This window comes from Tiliqua scincoides, chromosome 1 (assembly GCF_035046505.1).
Source record: "Tiliqua scincoides isolate rTilSci1 chromosome 1, rTilSci1.hap2, whole genome shotgun sequence".
Classification (NCBI taxonomy): Eukaryota; Metazoa; Chordata; class Lepidosauria; order Squamata; family Scincidae; genus Tiliqua; species Tiliqua scincoides.
The window spans coordinates 259,268,094-259,291,142 of NC_089821.1; the positions used below are offsets into that span (position 1 = coordinate 259,268,094).

At 44.7% G+C, this 23,049-nt stretch overlaps 1 protein-coding gene and 1 pseudogene across 1 annotated transcript in view; both read right to left on the reverse strand.

Annotated features, from left to right (window-relative positions):
- Positions 1–319: 319 nt before the first annotated feature.
- The window catches only part of HAAO (3-hydroxyanthranilate 3,4-dioxygenase), a gene marked incomplete at its 5' end in the record, with an annotated part of 33,205 nt that continues 10,475 nt past the window's right edge, over positions 320–23,049 (reverse strand). Inside the window, 8 exons of the mRNA XM_066623478.1 lie at positions 320–398; positions 3,686–3,768; positions 6,469–6,537; positions 7,401–7,546; positions 12,528–12,571; positions 12,994–13,083; positions 15,137–15,243; positions 17,609–17,695. Of these exons, the coding sequence (XP_066479575.1) occupies positions 320–398; positions 3,686–3,768; positions 6,469–6,537; positions 7,401–7,546; positions 12,528–12,571; positions 12,994–13,083; positions 15,137–15,243; positions 17,609–17,695 (705 nt within the window). The remainder of the gene's footprint in view (positions 399–3,685; positions 3,769–6,468; positions 6,538–7,400; positions 7,547–12,527; positions 12,572–12,993; positions 13,084–15,136; positions 15,244–17,608; positions 17,696–23,049) is intronic.
- On the reverse strand, positions 5,625–5,744 carry LOC136638048 (5S ribosomal RNA; annotated as a pseudogene).

Genomic DNA, 23,049 nt, shown 5'->3' on the forward strand with positions numbered 1-23,049 from the left:
CTGTGCTTTACATAGAGTGATAAAGGTAAGTCCTGCAAGCTGACCATCTAAGAGACATATTTGACCTAACAGAGAAAGGGGAGGGAAGTGGATGTGGGGAAAAACTGGAAAGAATATTCAGTTATTTATCACTTATATTTACTTACTTACAGTGTAGTATCAAGACTAGAAGACATATCCTTCAAGGGGGCACAGTTAACAGTGGTTTAGCCGTACCTGGCTCCCCCCCACCCCGTTTAATTCATTTGTATTTTGTGAAATTACAATGCAGCTGTAACTCCTTTGTTAGATGTTTGTTAATTGTGTGTGTGTGTAGAACTCAGGCATAAGGTATTTTCCGCATTGGATCCTGTACAATGTAAAGAGCAATGGATCTTTCGGCTCGCTTCCATTCGAACCTTAAAGCAAAATACAAAATGATGTCATCATCCTTGGTTAGAATAAGTGTAACTGTTAGAAAGTCTGTCACACAGTGCATTAGTGGATCTATCATGGTGGTATCCACTATATCTTGGTGGTATCCACTAAGGTGGGGATATCTTGTTTGTGAAGATCATCCCTTCAGCATCACGCTAAGCCAGTGTTTCTCAAAGTGTGCTCTTAGGAGCGCTGGGGCTCCCTGAGACCCCTTCAGGGCAATGGCGTACCCAGGGGAGCAAGGAGTGCAAATGCTCCAGGCATGAGGCAATTTGGCGCTTGGGAAGGCGGCACCAAAACCTACTCTCCCCCCAACACAGGTTTTCTGAGCGATTGGGGACTGTGTGGACAGTGGCTGCAGGAGCACAGCTTCTGTTGGCACAGTTCCGCACCAACCTGTGGCCGCCCTCCTCTCCTCTCCTTTCTTTACAGGGCAGGCGGAAGACCTCAGATCTGCAAGAAACCATACCTAGAGTGCCTGCGCTCTTGCAGCCATTCTAGGCATGGGGAGCCGGACCAACCAGAAGCAGTGCACATCCCCTCCAATATTGGAGAAAGTGCATGATGCTTCAAGGTCCTAAGTGATGTGAAAGGCTCCATCTTCCAGGAGGCGGGCAGCACTTGCCTCCTAGACACTGCTTCCAGCAGCATGAAACAGGTCCAATGGAGCCTGGGCCCCTTCCTCCCTCCCCCCTTTTTCTTCAAAAGGGGGAAAGGAGGAGGCGGCATGAAAGCAATTGTGGTGACGCCACTGCAATTACTTCCTGGTTGGGGTCAGGGGCAGCAAGCAAGGAGTTGGCCCCTGGTGGGAAAACCCCCAGCACTGCCACTGCTTCAGAGGCTCCATGAGCACACCACACATGGCCGCCATCTGCTCAGCACTGTGCCAATCTATGCATGAGCCTGCGCTCTGGGACTCCCCAAGATTCTGTGCTTGTACCAGAAGGTTCCCTGAGACTCCATTTAGGAGTGTAAAGGACTCCAGAGACCAAAACAGTAGAGAACCACTGTTTTAAGCTTTCATCACTAGAAAATAATAAACTCTCTCCTTTAGGAAGACAAAGGAAAACCCTTTTGGATATACATTGCTTGTTAGTAATGAAATCTTCAGAAATCTTGAATGCACTCATAGTGTAAGTAAATACCTCTCTCTCTCTCAGAATTTAATTATGAATAATTGTTACAATGGAAACAAGTAACCAATAGGGGAGTTTAAAGAAAATATCATTGCTTAATTGAGCAGTCATATACAGAACTTTGCCAAAAACACATGGGAGCATTGGATTGTTATAATTTGATTAGACTGCTACATCTGAGAATGAACATCTTGTTAGGGGGCTGAGTGGATTAAACATATGGCAGGATTCAACACCGTTAATGTGAGCGAAAGCTCAGGTGTCAATTTCCTATCCCAGAGTTTGGCTCTACCAACCTCAAAATAAATGCAACAGATTAATTATAAATAAGCAAGCAATTTGCTACACAAGTGTAACAAATGGCACCACCAGTGGAGAGTGAGTGGGCCTGGTTCTGGGACAGAGGTAGACTGACTAACTTGCCTGCCTTTCTAGAGTTGTGCTGCTACCTACTTCCTACCTCAGTAGATTTACAGCCCAATCTTATTCACAAAATACATTGGTGGATATCGCATTCCGCCAGTGCATTGTGTGGGCTGCCATAGGTGTAGCTGCTCTGACAGCAGACAGCTTGCTGCCAATGGTGTGGAAGCCTGTAAACCCAGTGTCAGCAGTGGGGGGGGGGCAGCAAACAAGCCGTTGGAGCAGGTGAGGTGGTGGCAGATTGCAATGGGGATCCAGCCAGGCCAAGGGCAGGGGCGGAACTTGGTCAAAGTGCCATCCATGAGATTTGGAACCCCTATCCTGGGTCTGATATACCCCCATTAGCCTAACAGATTTACTCCAGCAGAATAGCTGACATAGGACCACTGGAGACAAGGAAGTGGTGGAGGAGGGAAGTAAAACGTTTCTTTACTTTCCTCTTCCTTGCCGGCCTGGTCCCCACCTGACCTGAAGGATGCATCAAAGGCTGCATCTGTGCACAGGTCAGCAGAGGATAGGATTGGACAACTAATATAACAACAATCTCAAGGAACCGGGACAAGTAGTCAGCACTATATTACGTTGCATGCATTAAGACACACAGTCTCATAGTTCAGACTTGACTTGTAGCACACTTGCCAAAACAGTAATTCACATGTTCATGTGATACCAAGGATGTGCCAGAGGCACATCTCCCCGACTTCAGACCTGAGTCTCCACACCCTTTGACTCAACTTGTACACGGGTCATAACAGGGAGCTCTCAGGATTCATCCTGAGACCTTTATTGACTCATCGTGACTTGGGACTCACCCTGAAGCCTTTACTGACTCATTCAGACTCGGGACTCATCCTGAGCCCTTTAGTGACTCTGTGTAACTCGGAACTCATCCTGAGCCCTTTACTGATTCATTGAGATTCAATTCATGAGTCTTTTTGATGCACATGCCACACAGTAGGAGAGCAATGTGAGAGAAATTAGCCAGGCGTCCTGTTTTCAATCACTCTACGAACTGTCTCCCCCTGCCTCCTTCTCATCCTCACTGGGCTTCTGAAAGCTACTTTTTCCTATGGCCAACTAACCCCCTCCCCCCTCCCTCGTCCAGAGAAAAAAATCAGGTGACCCATCCTTTGTACACTGGATCGTCCATTCCTTTGGAGATGGCTAAGAGAGGTCACTCCCACCTCACTCCCCTGTGAGCTGATAGGACCCACATTCCTCCTCTCCCTGCTTCATGTTTGATTCAGCTACCCAAAACAAAAACTCTTCCTCCTCCCCATACACCTCCTCCTGTCCCTCCATCCTGGCTGGACCTATCCTACCCTACTGCTCGTGCCAGTCAATGAAGGCTTCCAGATTCAGAAGCCGGATTCACAACGTCTTTTGTGTGATGCAGAAGCCACAGAAAAAGTAAGCAAGCACAACCAGACACAGACAGACTCGCATCTGCAGACAGGGAGACTCATTTCCAAGTCAGTAGCCTGAAACTAGAGTTAAGTCCCAAGTCATAGAGATGTGTGATTCGAGTCATGCACAAGTCATGCAAATACATGTTTTAGTGACTTGGACTCGAGTCAATTAACTTGAATTCCCATCACTGTGTGATACAAACAGAAAGAAGGGAGCATGGTACAGCCATATCTGGGAGAAGTGAAAAGCATTATTAGAATGTGAGCAAGCACGGACAGACCATCCTATTCACTACTTACTTAGTTTGGACAGGAATGAGAAGACTGTCTCCAGTCCCTAGAGTCAGGCTTTTACCCTCTGTGACAAGAGCAGATATGCCTTCCTGAAAGGTAAGAACAAAAAAGATTGGCTTTTAATTATAGATTGTCATTAGAAGGGAGGGACAACTACAAAGCAGAAAGTAAATCTGAATGATCTAATCCAGTGTTCTTCAACTTTGGGATTGTGACCCTAATAGGGCCACAAAGTCACATTTGTGGGGTTGCAGCAAGTTAGGGAACCAAATTGGCCACCAATCATGTCCAGTCATACTGTTGGCTTGGTGCGGTAGGAGGGCAGAGGGTGCATATGGACCAATGTTCCACACATCAAAGTACTTACGCTCTGCTTGTATACATAGGATTGTTGCTGAGCCTTGCTCCACTGTTAAGACTTTGCTGTCTGCTACATGCCATTCTATGTTACTCTGCAGCAGCCTGTCCAGCACTGATATAAACGTCAAGGAGATTATTATCTTGATAAGCAAAAATGGTTGTGCTAAGTTCAAAAACAGCCTTCCTCACTGCAGCCTGTGGGGTTGGGCGGTGATGGGGCAGAGGATGAGTGGATCAATGGTTGATTGATCCACAGGGGTGCGGATGGGTGGATCAACCAGGAGGGGGACAGGATCAACAGCAGTTCCCCAGCCTCATACTTTATGTTTGTTTGTTGGGGTCATGGCACGAAAAAGTTGAAGATTACTGATCTAATATGTTAATCTAACCTACTCACCAGAAATCTAATGGCTTAACAAAAGTATTTACTAAAAATGATACAAGATGCTGAATATAAGATGCCTTGACAACTTGCAACCCAGGAAACCAAATGACTTCTTTACAGCTATTCACCAGGGGCTCACCCTAGATTTGCAGCCTTATAGGAACTGGAAAAAGGAATAGTCCATGTTGGGGAGATGAAGACGTGTGGACATTTGTACATTAGTCACTAATACTCTCCTCCAACAAGGGAAGCTGTAGTCTATTTTCTTGGTGGGAGGCTGTTGACTATTCTCTGTTTTCCTGATCTACCAGCTTTTCTCTTGAACTTCCTGCTTGGCTGATGTAACATAGTTTGCAGTCTCTTCTACTGAGAGGTCACAATATATTTGTTGCTAGCTATATGTTGTCACAGTAAAGACCCTACCAAAAAAAAAAAAAAAAAGGCTGTGTGTGGGACTATTGATTTCCTCAACACTTCTAACAGTCAAGTAGCTGGAAGGCCACCTGGTGACCTGCATTTGACTTTCTGGTCACAGTTGTGCCAGCTGAATTACGAAGAGGCTTGGTTGGGGCTTGGGAGACCGCCTGGGAATACCGGGTGCTGTAGGTTTATACCATAGTCTTTTGAGACGGAAGGTTGCCAACCGTTGAAGCAGGCATAGCAGTGAAGATCCTGGCGGAACAAACAAGGGAAGTTGCTTGGAGACCACCCAAGCAGTTCCAAAACTTTGAAAATAGCGACCCCTTGCTGTGGCAATGGGGAAGAACAACAGATCAATAACAGATAACATTGAAAATCTGGGGATTCCTGGGGCTGAAGATAGGAAGAGAATGTCATGTCCTCCTGTTAATCACACCTCCAAAGTTGGGGAACAAAGAGCTGATAGTCACAAATCTATTAAATAAGATGCACTTATATGTGCTTATAAGCTCTCAAAGAAAGAATGGTTTGCTGAATCACAGTAATTAAACTTCCACAATATTAAAATAATCTTTCTCTATAGTCTCACTGAGCTACTTCCTTAGGTTAAAGTCATAATGATGGTTTAACAGAAAATGGGATTATGAAATCTATTTTTAAAATGCAGTTCTATGCACACTTTCCTGGGAGTAAGCCTTTTTGAACACACTAATCATATTTCTGAGTAAAGGTGGCTGAGTAAAATTTCTGAGTCTTTCAGTCTCGAAAGACTATGGTATAAGCCTACAGCACCAGGTATTCCCAGGCGGTCTCCCATCCAAGTACTAACCAGGCCTGACCCTGCTTAGCTTCCAAGATCAGACAAGATTGGGCATGTGCAGGGTAACAGTTGCTGTCGATCTGAGTAAAGGTGCATAGGATTATACTGTCAGCGAATTGGGATACATATAAAAAAGAGATATCATCTGTATGTTATTATTCAGGCAGACATTCAAATAGGAACTATATAAAGATTCTGGACAACTGGTAAACTTATTTTCTTTCTGTAAATTAATAAAGCAAAGATGTTGTAAGCTTTGGAATCATGTTTTATTTTCTCTCTCTTGTTTTTCCTTGCAGTTGAAGAATGGCAGAATCCTACAAGGCCTTACAGTGGCAGAACTTGCAATCCACCACTGAAAAGCCCAAGACTCTAGCATGGCTGTTGTGTGCTTCAGCACCAGTAGTGCAACTATGTCCACAAGCTAACTTCCCTAATTGATTTTCAGATGATAAAGCAGTCTTGTAAAAATGAATTCTGTGATTAAATCAAAGATAATGCATCACAAACATGGTGTCTTCAAGGAACTAGGGAGGCTCGTGATAGTCCCTCCTCAGCGAGAAGTATTGTTCACACCATCACCACAATCCTTAATCTAGAGTCATCACTAGCCTCATGAGTGGCAGAGCGGCAGGGAAGTGGATTGGGCATTGTGATGGGTCCGGGCACCTTTCCAAACATCACAGGTAGCTGATCAACTTTGCTGGCTGGTAGTGCCAGCCACAACTGTGGCCTGAAAGTTTCATTTCAGACTGCTCTAAGTGCAACACTGGAACAGAGTCTGTGAGAACAAGCATCACATACCATCTGCCAGATCCATATATCCGCATTCTTCCCTTCCTCTTTGGTTATTCCTGCTCCATAAATTGTCACCTGGGAAACAAACGAAGGAAGTGTGATGCATTTTTATTCCCATGATTTTCAAGGTATTTTACTAGGAGAAACTGCTTGAATGTGAAATGATTTAACAGCTTGAATGTGAAGTCATTTAACAGGAAATGTGTGAGGATATGCACTATCATTGCTAATGGCTTCAAATACCAACATAAGATCACAGCAACACATTCCTTCTGCACCTCCAAGTTCTCTCTCGTCTTCTTCTTTTTTATCCTCCCTTTCTCAGCTTTGTACTTCTATCCATGCTGCATATTGCTCTTTGAACAGGTAATACACCTACCTTGAGCTAGAGTCCTGCATTTTGAATCCTTGAACTTAATGGGAATATTTCCCCTGCCTTCAAAGAGCTGTGAACTTCACTTATCTCTCTCTTTCCCTCCTCTTCCGTCTCTGTTCAGAATCTGCTTCTCTCTAGAAGCCGGATTCCAACAGGTAACCTTTAAAACACTGACCTTTGCGATAATTAGATCTCTCGACTTCCTGGAAACTATGCACAACTCCATGTATTAGCACTCCCGCATGACTGGGAGGGCCCACAGCTCAGTTGCTTAGTGTTGCTTTGATTTCAGAAAGTGCCAGGTTGTCTCTCTTTGGAATCTCCGGTTAACAGGACTGCATGTAGCGACATATGGAAGACCTTTGACTGAAACCCAATTAAGCTGCTGCAGTTGCTAGTGTAAGATGATAGCCCAACCAGCAACAACAGCCTGTGTGTTAAAAACCAAAACTCTATCTAGACTAGCATCCATCATGCCTACAGTCAGCATAAGGCCTCCCTCTCACCTGTTCACTTGAACGAGAATCTCCCTTCTATTCCAATAAAGTGATGAAACTCTTACCTCGGTCTCAAAGTTGTCTCCAAAAAGCCTCAAGGATTTCCTCCGCTCTACCTCTTCACGATGTTCATCCAGCCAGTTTTGAAAAGAAAAAGGATTCATGACCTTTGTGTCATTCATTGGGAATGGAACCTCTTTCAAAAGTTCATCTGCAAACAGAGTAAAAACAAAATACATATACAAAAAGCCCCAGACCTTCCTGATAGTTTCAGATGTGAACTCAGGTACTGGCTGATTAGGGATTTTATGAAAAGGATAACATCTGATATTGTATCATAGCTTTGTATTTGATAAGTGTCAGATATATTAGTTGAGATGAAAATCTGATATTGTCTATTGATCCACAGAACCATTAAGAACTGCCTTGTGGTATCAGACCAAAATCCCTGTAATCCACCCTAATGAAGAGGACACAAACTAAGAGAAGAGCTGGATTTTTTGTTGGAATGAACTGCTTTGGAATCTTTTCTTAGCCATGAAATTCAGTGTTGGCTTTGGCAACTCACCACAGCAGCTGAAGCTAACAAGGTTGTTCTAAGGCTAACATGGGAGGAATCCACATATGCTACTCTGGGCTCTTTGGAGGCAGAGTAGGATGCAAATGAAATAAGTAACGTATCAGTAAATAAGTAAAACCCCACTGATTTCAGTGGGAGTGAGTTGAGCACAGGCTTCACTCCCCTACTGAAATCAATGGGACTAACAGCCCAACCCACTACTCCATAGCTTGCAACGGTGCCAACAGAGCATATGCTGCATGCTATGGTGGAGGGGCGATCAGATAGCCAATGAGAGGTAAGTAAAAACCCGTTTTTACTTACTTCCAGGTAGGCTGCCTGGGAGCCTACCTATAAGTCTCCTCAGAACAACACCAGCTATTTTTCTGGCAAAAGTCTCAACCGAGGAAGGGGACCGAGCAAGCTCGAAAATTTTGGATAGGATGCACTTTTGTTGTCAAGATTCACTCCGTACAGGGAGTAACTTTAGGCATTGGGCACATGACTACAGCCATCAGCAGATCCTCCTAACTAGTTTGACTTCCTGAATCCATGGTACCAGTGGCAGGGTGGTGGTGCCAGTGCAATAGTGGCATAAGGGCCCAAACCTATCCAACTTTCCAGCACCAGTGCAGCTGCAAAGCAGCCCTGAGGTAAAGGAACAAATGTTCCCAAACCCTGAGGAGGTCTCTGTGACTGCATCCCCACCACAGGATACAGTGCATGCCCCACTGGCACGGCTGCACCGGCATTGGAAACTTGGATAGGATTGGACCATAAGTTATCCAAAAGGCTTGTGCTACCCTGACACCCATCTGCAAGTGGGAGGATTCCTCAGAGGTCCCTGTGTCATTCTGGGGTCTCCTGGTGATGCTTGCATTGGCTGGTGGGGAGGAACTGCCAAACCCACCATAAGCTTGAGGGGTTGCATGGAGGGCTTTATCCCAGGGCCTTTGTCCTGGCACTGACATTAATGGTGGGATTGGAAATGGTCTTTAGTAAAGTTCCACTAAAAACATAGGGGGTTATAGATCTGTGGCTGGTGTTTTTTTTTTTCCCAGCAGCCACTTGTTTACAATCAGGTCTAGTATCTGTTAAGCTCTCCACCAAGAATAAACTTTATAAAATACTGTGTGTGTAGCAACTGTTGTCAAACATTTGCAGAAATAGCATTTGCCATCTGTTTTATTTCATTACATCTTCCTTGAAAATTTAAGGGTCACCCAAGCTTCAGTTATTCTAGTCCGTTCATACTTAGGAATAAACAAAACGAATAGCCTTATTTACGGTAATCACAATGGAGAAAAAAAATGACACAACTAAAGCGCTTCTCATGAGTTTTAAGGAGGAGAAACACACTTGTGGGCAAAATAACTCATTTTTTTTGTTTTGTAATACTCTCACCTGAGAGGCTGCTCAGTGGAGCAGTGTGCAAACAATTATCTCCAAGAGCTCTCCAAATATTTCACCATGGAAACTGAACCATGGGCCACCTTTTGCACATGTTTATAGAAGAAGCTGTCGGAGCAAGATGACTTCTATTTGTGCAGAGTTTTGTAAGAAAGCCATGAGTGCACTTTAAAGGTTCTGAAAAGCTCATAGAAAGTTGTGGTAAGTTGACCACAAGTTGAGTTCCTTTACCGCTTCTGAATGTAGGCTGCCAACCAGTACACAGAATTACAGAACTGGAAAGCACCATAAGACCTAGTTTAATACTGGCCTAATGGTGGCATAACAACCCATTCACCAACCCCCAAGGCCACCAGCCTATACAATACTTCAATATACAATACATGATACAATACACTATATAATACAATAGCCTATACCAGTGGTATTCAAACTGGAGCGTTGCAACACCCCAGCCTGTCGGTCCAGGCCTCTGCCCTCTTAAAGGTCAGGGGGCAGCCAGGAGACAGGGGGAAGGCAGCTCAGGGGGGCTGTAGGGGCTTGGGTGCACTTGCCCAGGCCTCCTGCAGCCTCCCGGGGGTGCGGGAATCCCTGCGCAACCTTCGGCAGGGCTCCCCAGGTCAGGAAAAGTGAAAGCGGAGCGATCGCACCCTGCTCCACAAGATTGGAAGCGGAGCGCAATTGCTCTGCTTTCCCATCTGACGGGGCTGCAGGGACTGGGGTGCACCCTCCAGTCCCTGCAGCAGCCGTCCCTGTGTGTGGGGAACCCTGCGCGAGCACCTGCAGGGCTCCCCAGGTCAGGGAAAGGGAGAGTGGGGCGATTTCGCTCTGCTTCCGCTTTTGCAGAGGCAGAGCAGATCGCTCCACTCTCCCTTTCCCTGACCTGGGGCGCCCTGCAGGCGCTCGAGCAGGGCACCCGCACACAGGAACGGCTGCTGCAGGACTGGTGAGTGCATCCCAGTCCCTGCAGCCCCCTGAGCGACACAATCCTGGGGATTGCTTTGCTGCCTTCCCCCTGCCCCTGCTGCCTCCACCCCCGCAAAGACTTACTGCGGGTTTCAAACTCCCGGAGAGTTTGAAAACTGCAAGCCTATACAATCTAGACCAAAAGGTAACAGAACAATCCTGGCTAATTGGGTAATGAGGCACCTTTTAAAGTGATGGCTACTATATTAGCAGGGAAGAGCAACTGTCCCTATTCAATCCAGCATATACTCTCTCCCAGAGGTTGCTGGAGTCTTCTTTGCATCCTTATTTAAATTGTGAGCTCATTTTCTGAAATTTTTATTAATGAATTGAAACAACCAATTTCCGAAGGGTAGATGTTTTGCTTTCCTGAAAAATAATTTGATGTTGCTAACATGCATTTATTTATACCTTCACATTTCTTGCAGCCTGGAGCTCAAAGCAGCATGGGAAGGGTTCCTCATCCAGGCACGGCCCAGACCAAATGCTGCTTACCTTCACTGAAGTTGTGGTGGCACATGTTGTCAAACTGAGCTTATGTCTTGATCGATGCTATTTGGCATTATGTTCCTCCAGAACAGGGGTTCCCAAACCCTGGCCCTGGGGCCACTTGCAGCCCTGGAGGACTCCCAATGCGGCCCTCAGGGAGCCCCCAGTCTCCAATGAGCCTCAGGCCCTCTGGAGACTTGCTGGAGCCCGCACTGGCCCGACACAACTGCTCTCAGTGTGAGGGCAACTATTTGACCTCTCACTTGAGCTGTGGGATGAGGTCTCCCCCCACTGCTTGCTGTTTCACGTCTGTGATGCAGTAGCAGCAGCAAAGGAAAGGCCAGCCTTGCTTTGTGCAAGGCCTTTTAGAGGCCTCAAGCTATTGCAAGACCTTCCTTCATTCATATAAGTTCATCTTTAATATATTCATTTATGTAAACTTATGTAAATTTATTCTAACTTTAAATATAAATTAATTCTTTTTTCCCCCGGCCCCCGACACAGTGTCAGAGAGATGATGTGGCCCTTCTGCCAAAAACTTTGGACACCCCTGCTCCAGAACAAGGATAAGTATGAAAGGGAGAAATATGGATGGAGAATTTAAAAAGGCCCAGGGCTATGTATACACCCAACTTGAGTCAGACAGAAATTGTGAAATTATTGTGTAAATTTCCCTGGCCTTGTGAGACTCCCTGGTTTCCCTGGCCTTATGAGACTCAGGATGCAATCCTAACTGCACCCAGGGCCGGCGCAAGTCCCTTGCACCAACCCAGGACAGTTGCAAACATGCCGCAAAGCACGCTTGCGCCTCCGCGGAAGTAAGCCATACCAGCACATGGGGGTGCACCAGCCTGTGGAAGCCAAATCCAGCCTCCATGGTTGGAGGAGATGGTTGCCCTGCACCTGCTGAGCTTGGCTGGTGCAGGGGTCTGGGGGAATGGGGCAGAGGGCAGGGAGGAAGCAGGGAGGAGGCATTTTGGGGTGGGAGGAAGGCTGGTAGCAGGCAGGCCCATAGGTGGACAAGCAGGGAGCGGGAGGTGGGACCTGGACCCAGCAGTTATGCTGGATCCTAGCCTCTGTTCCCAGGAAGTGTGCAGCAGCTCCTGGCTGCTGTTCTGCTGGGATCTGCGCCACCTCATCAGGTGGCATAGATCCAAGTAGACCCATTTGGGCTGCTGTGGTTCTCCATGGGGTAAGGGGAAAAGTTTCCCCTTGCCTCTGGCTGAACCACAGTTAGCCCCAAACTTGCACTGGATACAGCGCAGGATTGCACTGCCCGGGCACAACCCCAATGATCTGCACCGTAATTTAGCAGGTGCAGATCCAAGTAGTCCCATTAAGGTGGCTGGGGCATTACTCAGAGTAAGAAGACAATTATTCCCTTATTCCTAGCTGCATTCCCTCTACCTTCAAACCTGCACTGGATACAGCATAGACCAGTCAGCTGGCCGGTTCCAGTGCAGGTTAGAATTGGGCTGCCTGTTGCAATGCTGTGTGTCTTGGGTAGGCTGGGGATCCCCATGTCCCTGCTGAATAGCTTGGAAAATAATGAGTCATCCCTCTCTCTCCATTCAAGTCTGGCACACTCTCAGTTATTGGAAAAAGGAGGAAAAAACCATACATTTTGCATGCACTGAAAATTTCATTTAGAGCAGAGTAAAAAGAGAGAACATAACATCAGTTCAGCTGAAATAAATTTAACCAGGTGAAAATAAAGCATTATTACTTGCTAAATCATTGCCCTGATTCTGGAATCAGTTCCTGTTACCTGGATTGGGTTTCCCAGTTTGATACTGCGGTGAGTTGAAGAATCTGCAACAACAAACACAGAGCATTTTCAAACGCTTATCTTCCCCCACTCTTGTTGCTTCCTGATTTCATGAAAGATAACAGCACAGACTCTTCAATAGGAGCAATCATGGATGACTTTGCAGGACAGTTACTAGGCTTATGCTGTTTTTATGATTTAATATAAGGTCAAGTCCTCTTATTTGCATAATAAGATTGGATAAAGGATTCTTCACCACCAAGGTGGAGGTCAAGAGAGGTCACCCTTTGGAAAAACTGAGTGGCTCCACAAGCAGACACCATTGCAAGGCACTTGCTGTTCCCAGGATCAGAGAAAAAGACTGTATAACATTTCTTGTATTTAAAAAAAACCAAAAACCAATATAGAAATTATACGGTAATAGCACTCATCTACATTCTGTGAAACAAAATGAAATAAGACTTACTCCTGAATTATTGGGATAAGTTGCGTACCAAGGTCATCACAGTAAAACCATCTTTCGAAAAGGACATCAGTTGATTCTCCAACATAATATCTAACAAAGGGAAGAAAGCAACTCTTATTAATATAATATAATAATATATATACAGTATTTAATCCTTCTAGCAGACAAATGTAAGGCTCTTACAACAGAATCCGATACATGTTTACTCAGTAGTAGGTGCCATTGTGTTTAATGGGGCTTACTGTCAGGAAAGTGTGTAGGATTGTAGCCTTAGAGCCAATCCTATGCCTGTCTACTCAGAAGTAAGTCCCATTAAAGTCAATGGGGCTTACTCCCAGGAAAGTGTGGATAGGATTGGACTGTTAGGCTACAATCCTATCCACACTTTCCTGGGAGTAAGCCCCATTGACTATAATGGGACTTACTTCTGAGTAGACAGGCATAGGATTGGGCTCTTAGTCATTCAAAGTACACTAGAAAAAGTGTATAATGCTCTGAATTTGATAGTAAAACTCACAACCAGCGAAATTTCCGTATATAAGATAAGACCGGATTTAGATTATTTGAAGAGCACAATAATATGTGATCATGATGGCAGCAGACCCATGTCTTCAAGCTCAGTTTGCCATAGTAAAGTAGTGGATGGGGTAATATCCAGTGAGGAAGTGGCAGATGAGAAGTCTTCCTCAGAATTATGGGGGGGGGGGGAGGGGAGGGGAATCAGCAACAATGCCAGAACATGCTGGTTCAATGAAGAACAGTAGGTGAGATTGGAGCTGCTTCATTCCCACATGTTTTGATTCTAAGCAATCTTTACCGATGGAGCTAAAAACATTTCAAATAGCAAAGCCTCAAGCAAGCTCTCAGTGGGGTTTGGCAGATACCAAGCTTATAAGACAAATACACTGCCAGACCCTCATATAATTTAGTTGCTAATCATAAAAACTGAATTAACAAAATATAAAACATTCTCAATAGCCGATTCACTTAAACTGACAGGACTAGAGCATGATAAATTGCGTGCAATTTGAATGAAAGAATCTATGAGCCCAATCCTAGGCATGTCTATTCAGAACCAAGTCCCTTTACAGACAATGGAGCTTACTCCCAGGTAAAATTGGCTGGGATAACAGCTTATCTATATGAGAATTGTGTGTGTTTGCACCTGAGTAACCAAACATCAATGTATGTTATTTATTTAACATTTCTTAGGGATATAATTGCATCTCTTTGAAAATCAGTCGCCTTGATCCAGAAAAGGAACATTGTACACATAAGCAGCCTGCATGCACATCCCCATCAGCATTTCAATGCTTATCTAAGCCCTACACACTAGCTGGATATACTTTAGAGACCAAAAGGAATGTATCTACATCCAAAGCCCCCAGGCCAGTGGTTCCCCAATTATGAACCATGGCTCTCAAGGGAGCCGCAGAAACTAGCCAGGGGAGCCGTGGAATTCTCATGAAAAATCTGCCACTCTATACAATGTAAAGGATTGTAGCCCTAATGGGGATCCATGGCCAATGGTCCAGTCGGTCAAGGGAGATGCCAGTTGAAAAGATTTGGGAACCGTTGCCCAAGGTGTTTATGCATGATTAGTTGTCCATGACTACTCTTGAATTGTGTGCTCCTTGACAGCTTTTCACTGTCTTCAGAGGAAAACTGGCTGCACATAATGAATGCAGGAATTTGTCACCACTACTCAAATAATTTACCAAGAACCAAAATAAGTCAGAAATTAAATAACAAGGCCGTTGACACAAGCCAGCACCATTAATATAAAAATATCTTGATTACATGAGAGTCTGTGCAATCGGGGGTTCAGATCAATGTTAGGAAAAGCCCCATGAGCAGAAGGAGGAACGCATGGTGCTTTTCCAATATTGCATACAATGAGGAGTCATTGTATACATACAATTTTACACGTACAGCCGAGGCCCCATGTGTGCACCAGAGTGATATGATTGTGGCCCACATGCAATCTGAGAAGGCAGGCTAATTCCAATTAATCATGATTGCTTATATAGCCATGCATCTAGATCTAGCAATATGCTGGAGATTTAAGGGTTTTGGGCTTCTTGGCATTCAAGCCATTTCAAGCCAGGAGCAAAAGCATTTCCATTTTCTCATTGTATTTCACCTGAGCCCATCCGTTTCTGTCTTTAATCTTTTCCTCTCAATCACCAATCCCACAGTATTTTCATATCTTTGAGGAGAGTGTGGTATCCTGGCTGGTAAGAGGAACATCTGCCCAGAGAAAAGGAAGTCGAAACAATAAACCAAACATTGGCACTAGGTTTCATTTTTTCCTTCTCTCTCCTTCAAATTGTCCTTGACTTTCCCTTCCTGCTTTCCCTCAATTGCGGCTGGCTTCCAGGTGTTCTTTGGCAACTATGCTCACTTTAATGCAAACAACAAAATAAATGCTCTCATTTTCCTTTCCCAGGTTGGCGCTCTGTTAATGAAGCCTTCACCAACCCTGTAGGCCAGCTTACTACTTGTACATATGCAACTTCCTCTGCCAATTTAAAAAATTTGACACCATTAAATGAAAAGTCAACCTTGCTCTCCGTGGAGCACACTGAAAGTCTGTACAGTATAATTTGGGTTCTGCTAACACAAATTAAAGCAAAGCTTGCTGTGAACGTAAGAGGATTTCTAACATAATTATCCATCTGCAATTCTCCATTATCACAAAGGCTTGGTAGAAGTCAGTGGGAGGACACAGTGTTCACCTAATTTATTTTGCTGGGGCCAATTGTTGGGTGGAGATGCAAATGAGAACCCTTGAAGCTAGGAGGCAAAACAGCTGCTATGTTGTGGGAAAATGGAAACAAACAAACAAAAAGCCCACTTCTCTAGCAGCTAATTGTTAAAGCAGTCTAGACCTGTAATCAAGGCACTGAGATTTACAACTGGTAAACTATGTGCTGCTATTTAGTGGCTGCTGTTCCATCATAAGACATGGGCAGCCCAATCCCATATTTCCTGGTGCCTGCTGCAGCAAGGGTACCAAAGTGGCTACTGCTGTATCCAGTGAGTATCAGGAAGTATGATGTGGGAATCCTACTTTCTCTGAGATCAGGATTGCAGGGAGGTATGAAAATTTTTTTAATTAGATGAATAGTCAGAAATTAGCCCTCTCACAGCCCAATCCTAATGTGGGCTAGCACCTGTGCAGAGAGGGCTGCACCAGTACTAGCTGGTACAAATATGCTGTGAAGCACATTTGTGATGACTTTTGAGTAAGAAACACAGGCTGGAAGGCCTGCGTTGTCCCACCAGCACTGAATCCAGTTGAATGGGTGCTGGGGAAGGTGAGTTCTACTACAGGTTGCAAGGGGGTAGGGAATGGGTGGTGGGAAAGCAGACCAGTGAGAGGGAGAGGATGTTTGGGGGCAGGGAGGAAGTGGTTTAGGCCCAGGAGGGGGGGAGGAATGGCAGAACAGGCCTTTGTGGTATACTAACCCACATCCCAGGCATGAAAGTCCAATACAGGGCTATGAACCAGCAGTGTAGCTGGCACAGATCTGAGTAGCACCTGTTGGGCAGGCTGGGGCTCAACATGGGGTAAGCGAACAAATGGTTCCTTTTGGAGAACTCCAGGCTGCCCACTTTCAGCACTGGATGCAGCATAGGCCATGTGGCTCTGCTGCACCAGCTCTGAATAAGATTGGGCTGTCTGTGAAATAAAGCAGACCGTTTAGGGTTGCTTGGTGCCAGCTTGGAGAGTCATTGGTCTGGGAAAGTAGAGAGAGTCAAAAGGAGTCACCAGCCAAGTGGCCACTATCTGATGAGAGCAGGGGTGCATGGAAAGAGATCAGGTGTTGTCATTTTGGAGTCTTGCCAGACACCTGAGAAGAGAGGGCTATATACCATGGTAACCCAGGGGCAGAATATGACTTGGAACAATTAAGGTTCAGTGACTGGAAGGGACCAGAGGGCTTTAGGTATATAGTTGAGAAAAGTGAAACCATTGTTGCCTGTTCTTGGCCAGGAGTGCAGCAGAATGCTCTGCCTGTTTGAATGACAGCATGGTGGGTCTTAGAGGACCAATCCAACTAACTAGTAAGTAGTTAGTTAGCGTTATTGTTTTCTGCTGCCTTAAAATGTATGTGATCTCACTAATGCTTTGGGAAGCTCTTTGGAGTGCCCCAGCTTGGGCTGGAGGTTTCCACTACTTCCTAGCAAGGAATATCTTTAATAACAGTTTTAAGTAGACTGCTTGAGTGTGCTTATTTGCTGACCAGAATAATTTGCGCTTAAACCACTTTGAAGGTTTAAGTAAAATATTTGATAACCCAGTGATTTCCCTCCTTCTGCCTACAACTGGAACCTTTATAGGCCGAGAGGCACAGGCAGAAAGGAGGGAGGGCACGTGGAAGCTTTGCCAGAGAGGACAACAATGAAGAGAGGTGAAGGTCAGGCATGTAAGCTTGGAGGCCGGCTGTGACTGCAGTGTCCATGTCGCCCAACGTCCTCAGACACCCCTTTGCCCCTCGGGCATCAACATTACAGGTAGTAAGAACAAAATTCAGGGTGTAGGTGCAGCTCCCTTCCATGCATACATATTATGTCCCAACTCTTCCTACATTTACAAGGTGAAGTTTACCTCTCCTTCTTTAATGTGGACATCCTTGTGTTTTTCTCCATTTTCTATTATCTTCAGGCACATATCTCCCTGCAGTTGGTAAAATAACTATATTGCAGAAGAAAAAAAAAAAAAAACACCTTACATTAAAACATGCATATCCATATGCCTTATATAACACTGGTCTGGGCTCACACATCCAATATTCCCCATACAGTCATCTCTGATAACAAGTAGGATCACTGCGGGTAGGTTTGTTACCCAACCACAGACACCTTTAGGGCATGATTTATAATATATAATTGTATCTCCAAGCACATACACACTCTCCTAAATAATTCTTTACCGCCTCTCCTTGCTTGTTCCTTTGGGGGTCTTTTGCCAAATGGGAAGCATAGGACTTCCTCTTTTATTTAAAGGGACGTTACATGGAAGGAGTGAGGTGAGTGAATAGGGAAACTGGTCATCACCATTTCTGTGATTCTTTTTCAGGCATGAGCAGTGGCAATCTGCTTCCCTACGCACTTACCTCGTGCAGTCCCTTTAAATAAAACAAGAAGTCCTGCACTTCCTGTTTTTGAAAAAGAACTGTGCAAGGAAGGAGCATAGTAAGGAAGTAAGGCAGCTCCATCCATCCATCCATCCCTCTGTGAATCAGTGAGGAAATCAGGCAGAAATGTTTCTTTCTCCACCACCTGAGATCCTTTTTAGATTAATACATGGAATTGAATCTGAGACCTCCTACATAAGAAAAGCAGGTGCCCAGCCATTTTACAATGGCTGGTTCCCCAGACGTTCCCTCACAAAACCAGTTTCCAGAGGCCATTAAGGACATGGAATATAGGTAGAATCCATTTAAATCTAATGCATCTGTGCTATTTCAAAAGAAGACAGTGGAAACTGGAAATGTTCAGTGCTTTTCTAAACGGAAAAATGAGCTGGAATATTCTGTATCTTGTGTCAAAATATCAAGCTCTAAGTTAATTTACAGAGCAAATCTCTTTCTGGAGAGGAAGCACAGCTTGGGTGATGTTCAAGCATCTTTGATGGTTGATATTTAGTATGAGTGAAAGAAAATGTTTTCTCTTGTTCTCATTGCAAGAATGTAAGCAGCACCTATTTTTAATAAGATCACTGCCTCTAATACTGAACTTGGGTGGTCCCATATCTATCAGTGTGAAGTGAAATGTGACCACCCAAAATAAAATACAATATATTCAGACAACATCCTGAGTTTGCAGTAGCATAATTGTACCAAATAATATTTTTTAAAAGACACAAAGCATCCTGAGAAGGGTCTATATGCTTCCAGGACCTATGGAGTGCTGAGGATATCAGTACGTGTATGGAGAGGGGTAATGGATGGAAGAATAGGGTTACTTGAGCCTCTTTTAGTATTTGGGGTGGGGGGGCTTTAAGGGATGGACAGATATGCATCGTGAGGTTAAAAACTTCCTATCCTCATGAAATATGGCGAGGTTTCTGGGGGACAGCCAGTTCAAACCTGAACCCTTTAGTGCTTTATAGCATTTGGGGGGGGGGGGGAGGTTACAGGATGGTGGGAAAGAAAAGTGCCCTGTTTCCTTCCTCCTTCTTTCAGCCATTCCTCCAGGAGATCCCAACAGCACTGCAAGGCTTCTGTTTGAAACTGAGCAACCCCCGCCCCCCAACAGAGGTGTGACTGTTAAGGGCTAGGAATACACAATAACCTTTGTTGCAGGTTCCAACATCTATTATACATATTACATGCACTGTCTTTCATTCTTAGGTGGATGCATTTCAAGCTGTAACACTGCTGATTGTATAATCCAGGGGTCTCCAAACCCCGGCCTGGGGGCCAGATGCGGCCCGCTGCGAGCCTCTATCTGGCCCGCGGCCAGCCTCTTGTCCCCTGAAAACCTCTGGCCCACTTGGCCAAACATGACTGGAACTATGCTTTGGTTGTGTCTGGAGGGTGTTCAAGGGCCAGAGAGGTTGAACAAATGATCCCATTCATTCATTTATTCACTCATCTAAGTTCCATCTCTAATTTATTTAAATAAATTTTATATTTAAATTTTTTTTCTGGCCCTCAACACCATGCCAGATATTTGATGTGGCTCTCTGGCCAAAAAGTTTGGAGACCCCTGGTGTAACCAAATGAAGTCTAATGCCGCATTTGTGCCTGTGTTCGTGTTCTAAAATCTTACCTGGTTTCCTGAGCATGTTCACAGCATGCAACCAAAGTTTGCCAGCTCTGCAGCTGGTCCCTTGAGGTTTATATCCTGAACACTTTTCTCAAAAATTCCTGTATTTTGAGAGTGTGTCCTTTTGTAACTTTGAAGAAAGTCCAATAAGTGGGTATTTTTTAAATTGGCTTGTAATTTCCCATGTGTCGGTAGCATGGTATTGTATCTGTCTGTTGGGGATTTTGAGGCCTTTCATTTCCCCTCTGCCCCCCAAAAAAGGATGATCAAGGCTGCTATGATCAGTACACAAAAGGAACATCTGCCCAGTTTGATACAGTGAACCCTCAATTTAATAGACCTCAAATTAAAAGCCGGGCAGCACAATCCTAACCCCCCATGAGCCGGCACAAATCCCTTGTGCTGGCTCCGGCCATCACAAACATGCCATAAAGCACATTTGCACCAACTTGGGAGGAGGCAAGGCCAGCGCACTGATGTGTGTATCACTGCACATCACTGGCGCAGGGGTTTGGCATTCTGGTGCATTCTGGGTTGGGGGAGAGCAGACAGGTCAGTGGGCAAACTAGGCCCATTTTGCATCTGGGGCTGAGTGGCTTTGCCTAAGTCTACTCCAGGAGTTCATGGCAGAGGCGTGATTCAAACTAGTGAAGTCCAGATTTACAGCTCAGTTTTGCCCCATCAGGAAAAAAGATATGAGTACGTATCTTTCTCCATGTGGGGCTAGCAGCTCAGAGGGAGAGATTCTGAGAAGAAAAATGATTTCCAAAGGAAGACATAAGTGCTACCCTACCATGCCAACTATCAATCCTGGTTGTAGAAGCCCTTGGGAGAACTACATTTCCCATAGCACCCTGGCCTTTGTGCCCCAGCACACAATAGCCACTGGGCTGGGGTTATTTCCAAGAGTGGGAAAAGACAAACTGAAAGGGACAGATCTCCCTCCTCTCCCTGTACACCATTTATTTTTTCACATTTTTTTACAACCCTTCCTTCAAGGAGCTCAATTCCTGATTCAACCCTTTCCTTTCATCCTCACAACAACCCTATGAGGTAGGATAGGCTGACAGATAGTGATTGGCCCAAGGTCAACTAAGAAGCTTTAGCTTTTGCTGTTGTTCACTGCATGACAGGTGAGTAAAAGGAAGGGGAATAGTAGGTGGGAGGGGAGCCAGGAACTTTACTCTGGCTTGGATTTTGATCTGAGAGAAGAATTTGGAGTATTTAAAAGTTTATCTTTTTGTTTCATAAACAGTTTTATGAGCTTCAGGGCCCCATCTCATCTTATGCCTGTCTACTCAGAATTAAGTTCTATTATAGTAAATGTGGCTTACTTCCAGTTAAGTGTGGATAGGACTGCAGCCTCATAAATTCTTATTCAAGCCTAGCTTGGAATAGCTTTGCTGGCAAAACTGAATGTAGTTTGACCCCAATTTTTGAATAAACTCTGCTATCTATGAAGATTTAATGAGGATTAACCTGTTCATGATAAAATTAATTCAATCAAGGGATTCATTCTTTCTATAGCTATTAGTTCTCTCTTTAACTTTCGATCACTGTTCCAAATGAATGTGTTAAGGTGAATAAGGTAATGTATTGACATCTACTGGACAAAAGGAAAACTGCAGGGTAAGCCGTTCGAAATCTAAGATGCTTGTATTCTATGGGTGTTTAAAAATAGCTAGATAAATTGTAGATTGCAAATGTTTTGCTGGGTCTCAACTATTTAAAGACCATGCAGCTATAACTATGAATAAAAAACACTACAACAAAATAGATTGTATTTGGCGATTTAACTGTCGTAATCATAAATCATGAAATCAAGAAGTCATATTGAACTTCATTTGCATGTGAAATTTGTTCACCCCTTCTTTTTAATAATAATAATAATAATAATAATTTGTTCACCCTTTCTTTTTGAGCAAAGCCAGCACTTAACTTTCCAAGCCTCACAGACCAGCCAGCTACATCTCATGTTTCATCCTAGGCAGCTGTTTCCACAAGCAAAGTTCACAGGTTTCCTTGTTACTTCTAGTGCTACAATTAAAAATGTGTGATTTGGGTGTTTTTGTTTTGTAATCCTAATACATTTCCTTGCAATGATGGAAGTAGAGCATGATTGGTAAGTGAATATTTAAATTGCAATTAACAAAAATAAGAATAAAATACTGAAGTATAGAGAACTCGTGCAAGGAAAGCGCCCTACAGGTAGACCACAGCTGCGATACAAGGACATCTGCAAGAGGGATCTGAAGGCCTTAGGGATGGACCTCAACAGGTGGGAAACCCTGGCCTCTGAGCGGCCCGCTTGGAGGCAGGCTGTGCAGCATGGCCTTTCCCAGTTTGAAGAGACACTTTGCCAACAGTCTGAGGCTAAGAGGCAAAGAAGGAAGGCCCATGGCCAGGGAGACAGACCAGGGACAGACTGCACTTGCTCCCGGTGTGGAAGGGATTGTCGCTCCCGGATTGGCCTTTTCAGCCACACTGGACGCTGTTCCAGAACCACCTTTCAGAGCGCGATACCATAGTCTTTCGAGACTGAAGGTTGCCAATACAAAAAAATTGTAATACAATGTCTTTGTATATCTACTTCCAAGGCTGCAATCCTAACCAACTCTCCAGCACTGACATAGCTATGCCAATGTGACATGCACTGCGTCCTGCAGTGGGGAGGCAGTCAAGGAAGCCTCCTCAAGGTAAGGGCATGTTTGTTACCTTACCTTGGGTCTGCATTGCAGCTGGGTCAGAGCTGGAAAGTTGTTTAGGACTGCGCCCTAAATCTCAAAGTGCATAGGTATGTTGCATGTGTCACATTTCTTCAAGGTGAGGAGTTCCTTTAGAGGAGAGGCTTATGACATATTTGTAATATTTGCTTCATTTACAAGTATACATGTAGAGCTGTAGCAAACAAGAAGTGAACTACCTGATCACATGAGATCCCACATCTGATCTCCAGAGAGAAGCCCTCTCTACCCCAAGGGATTTCCAGCCTTCAGATAACTCTCAGCTCTACCTCCTTCTCTTTTTGACTCTGTTCACAAAAACTGCTCCTTTTGTTCTTTCTCAAACAAATCTTCCATCACTCCTCTTTCTCTTCCTTAGGAGTCTCAACTTTTTGGGCAAAAGTGTGGGTCGAGGCACACCTTACATTATCACATCATCACCAAACATCCGGGTTGCAGAGTTCCTGGAAGTGGCTATGCAGAGCTCCGCTTGGGAGGTGAAGCCTTCCGCCCAATTTGTCGCGTGCCATGCACTGTCTGGCATGCAGTAAAC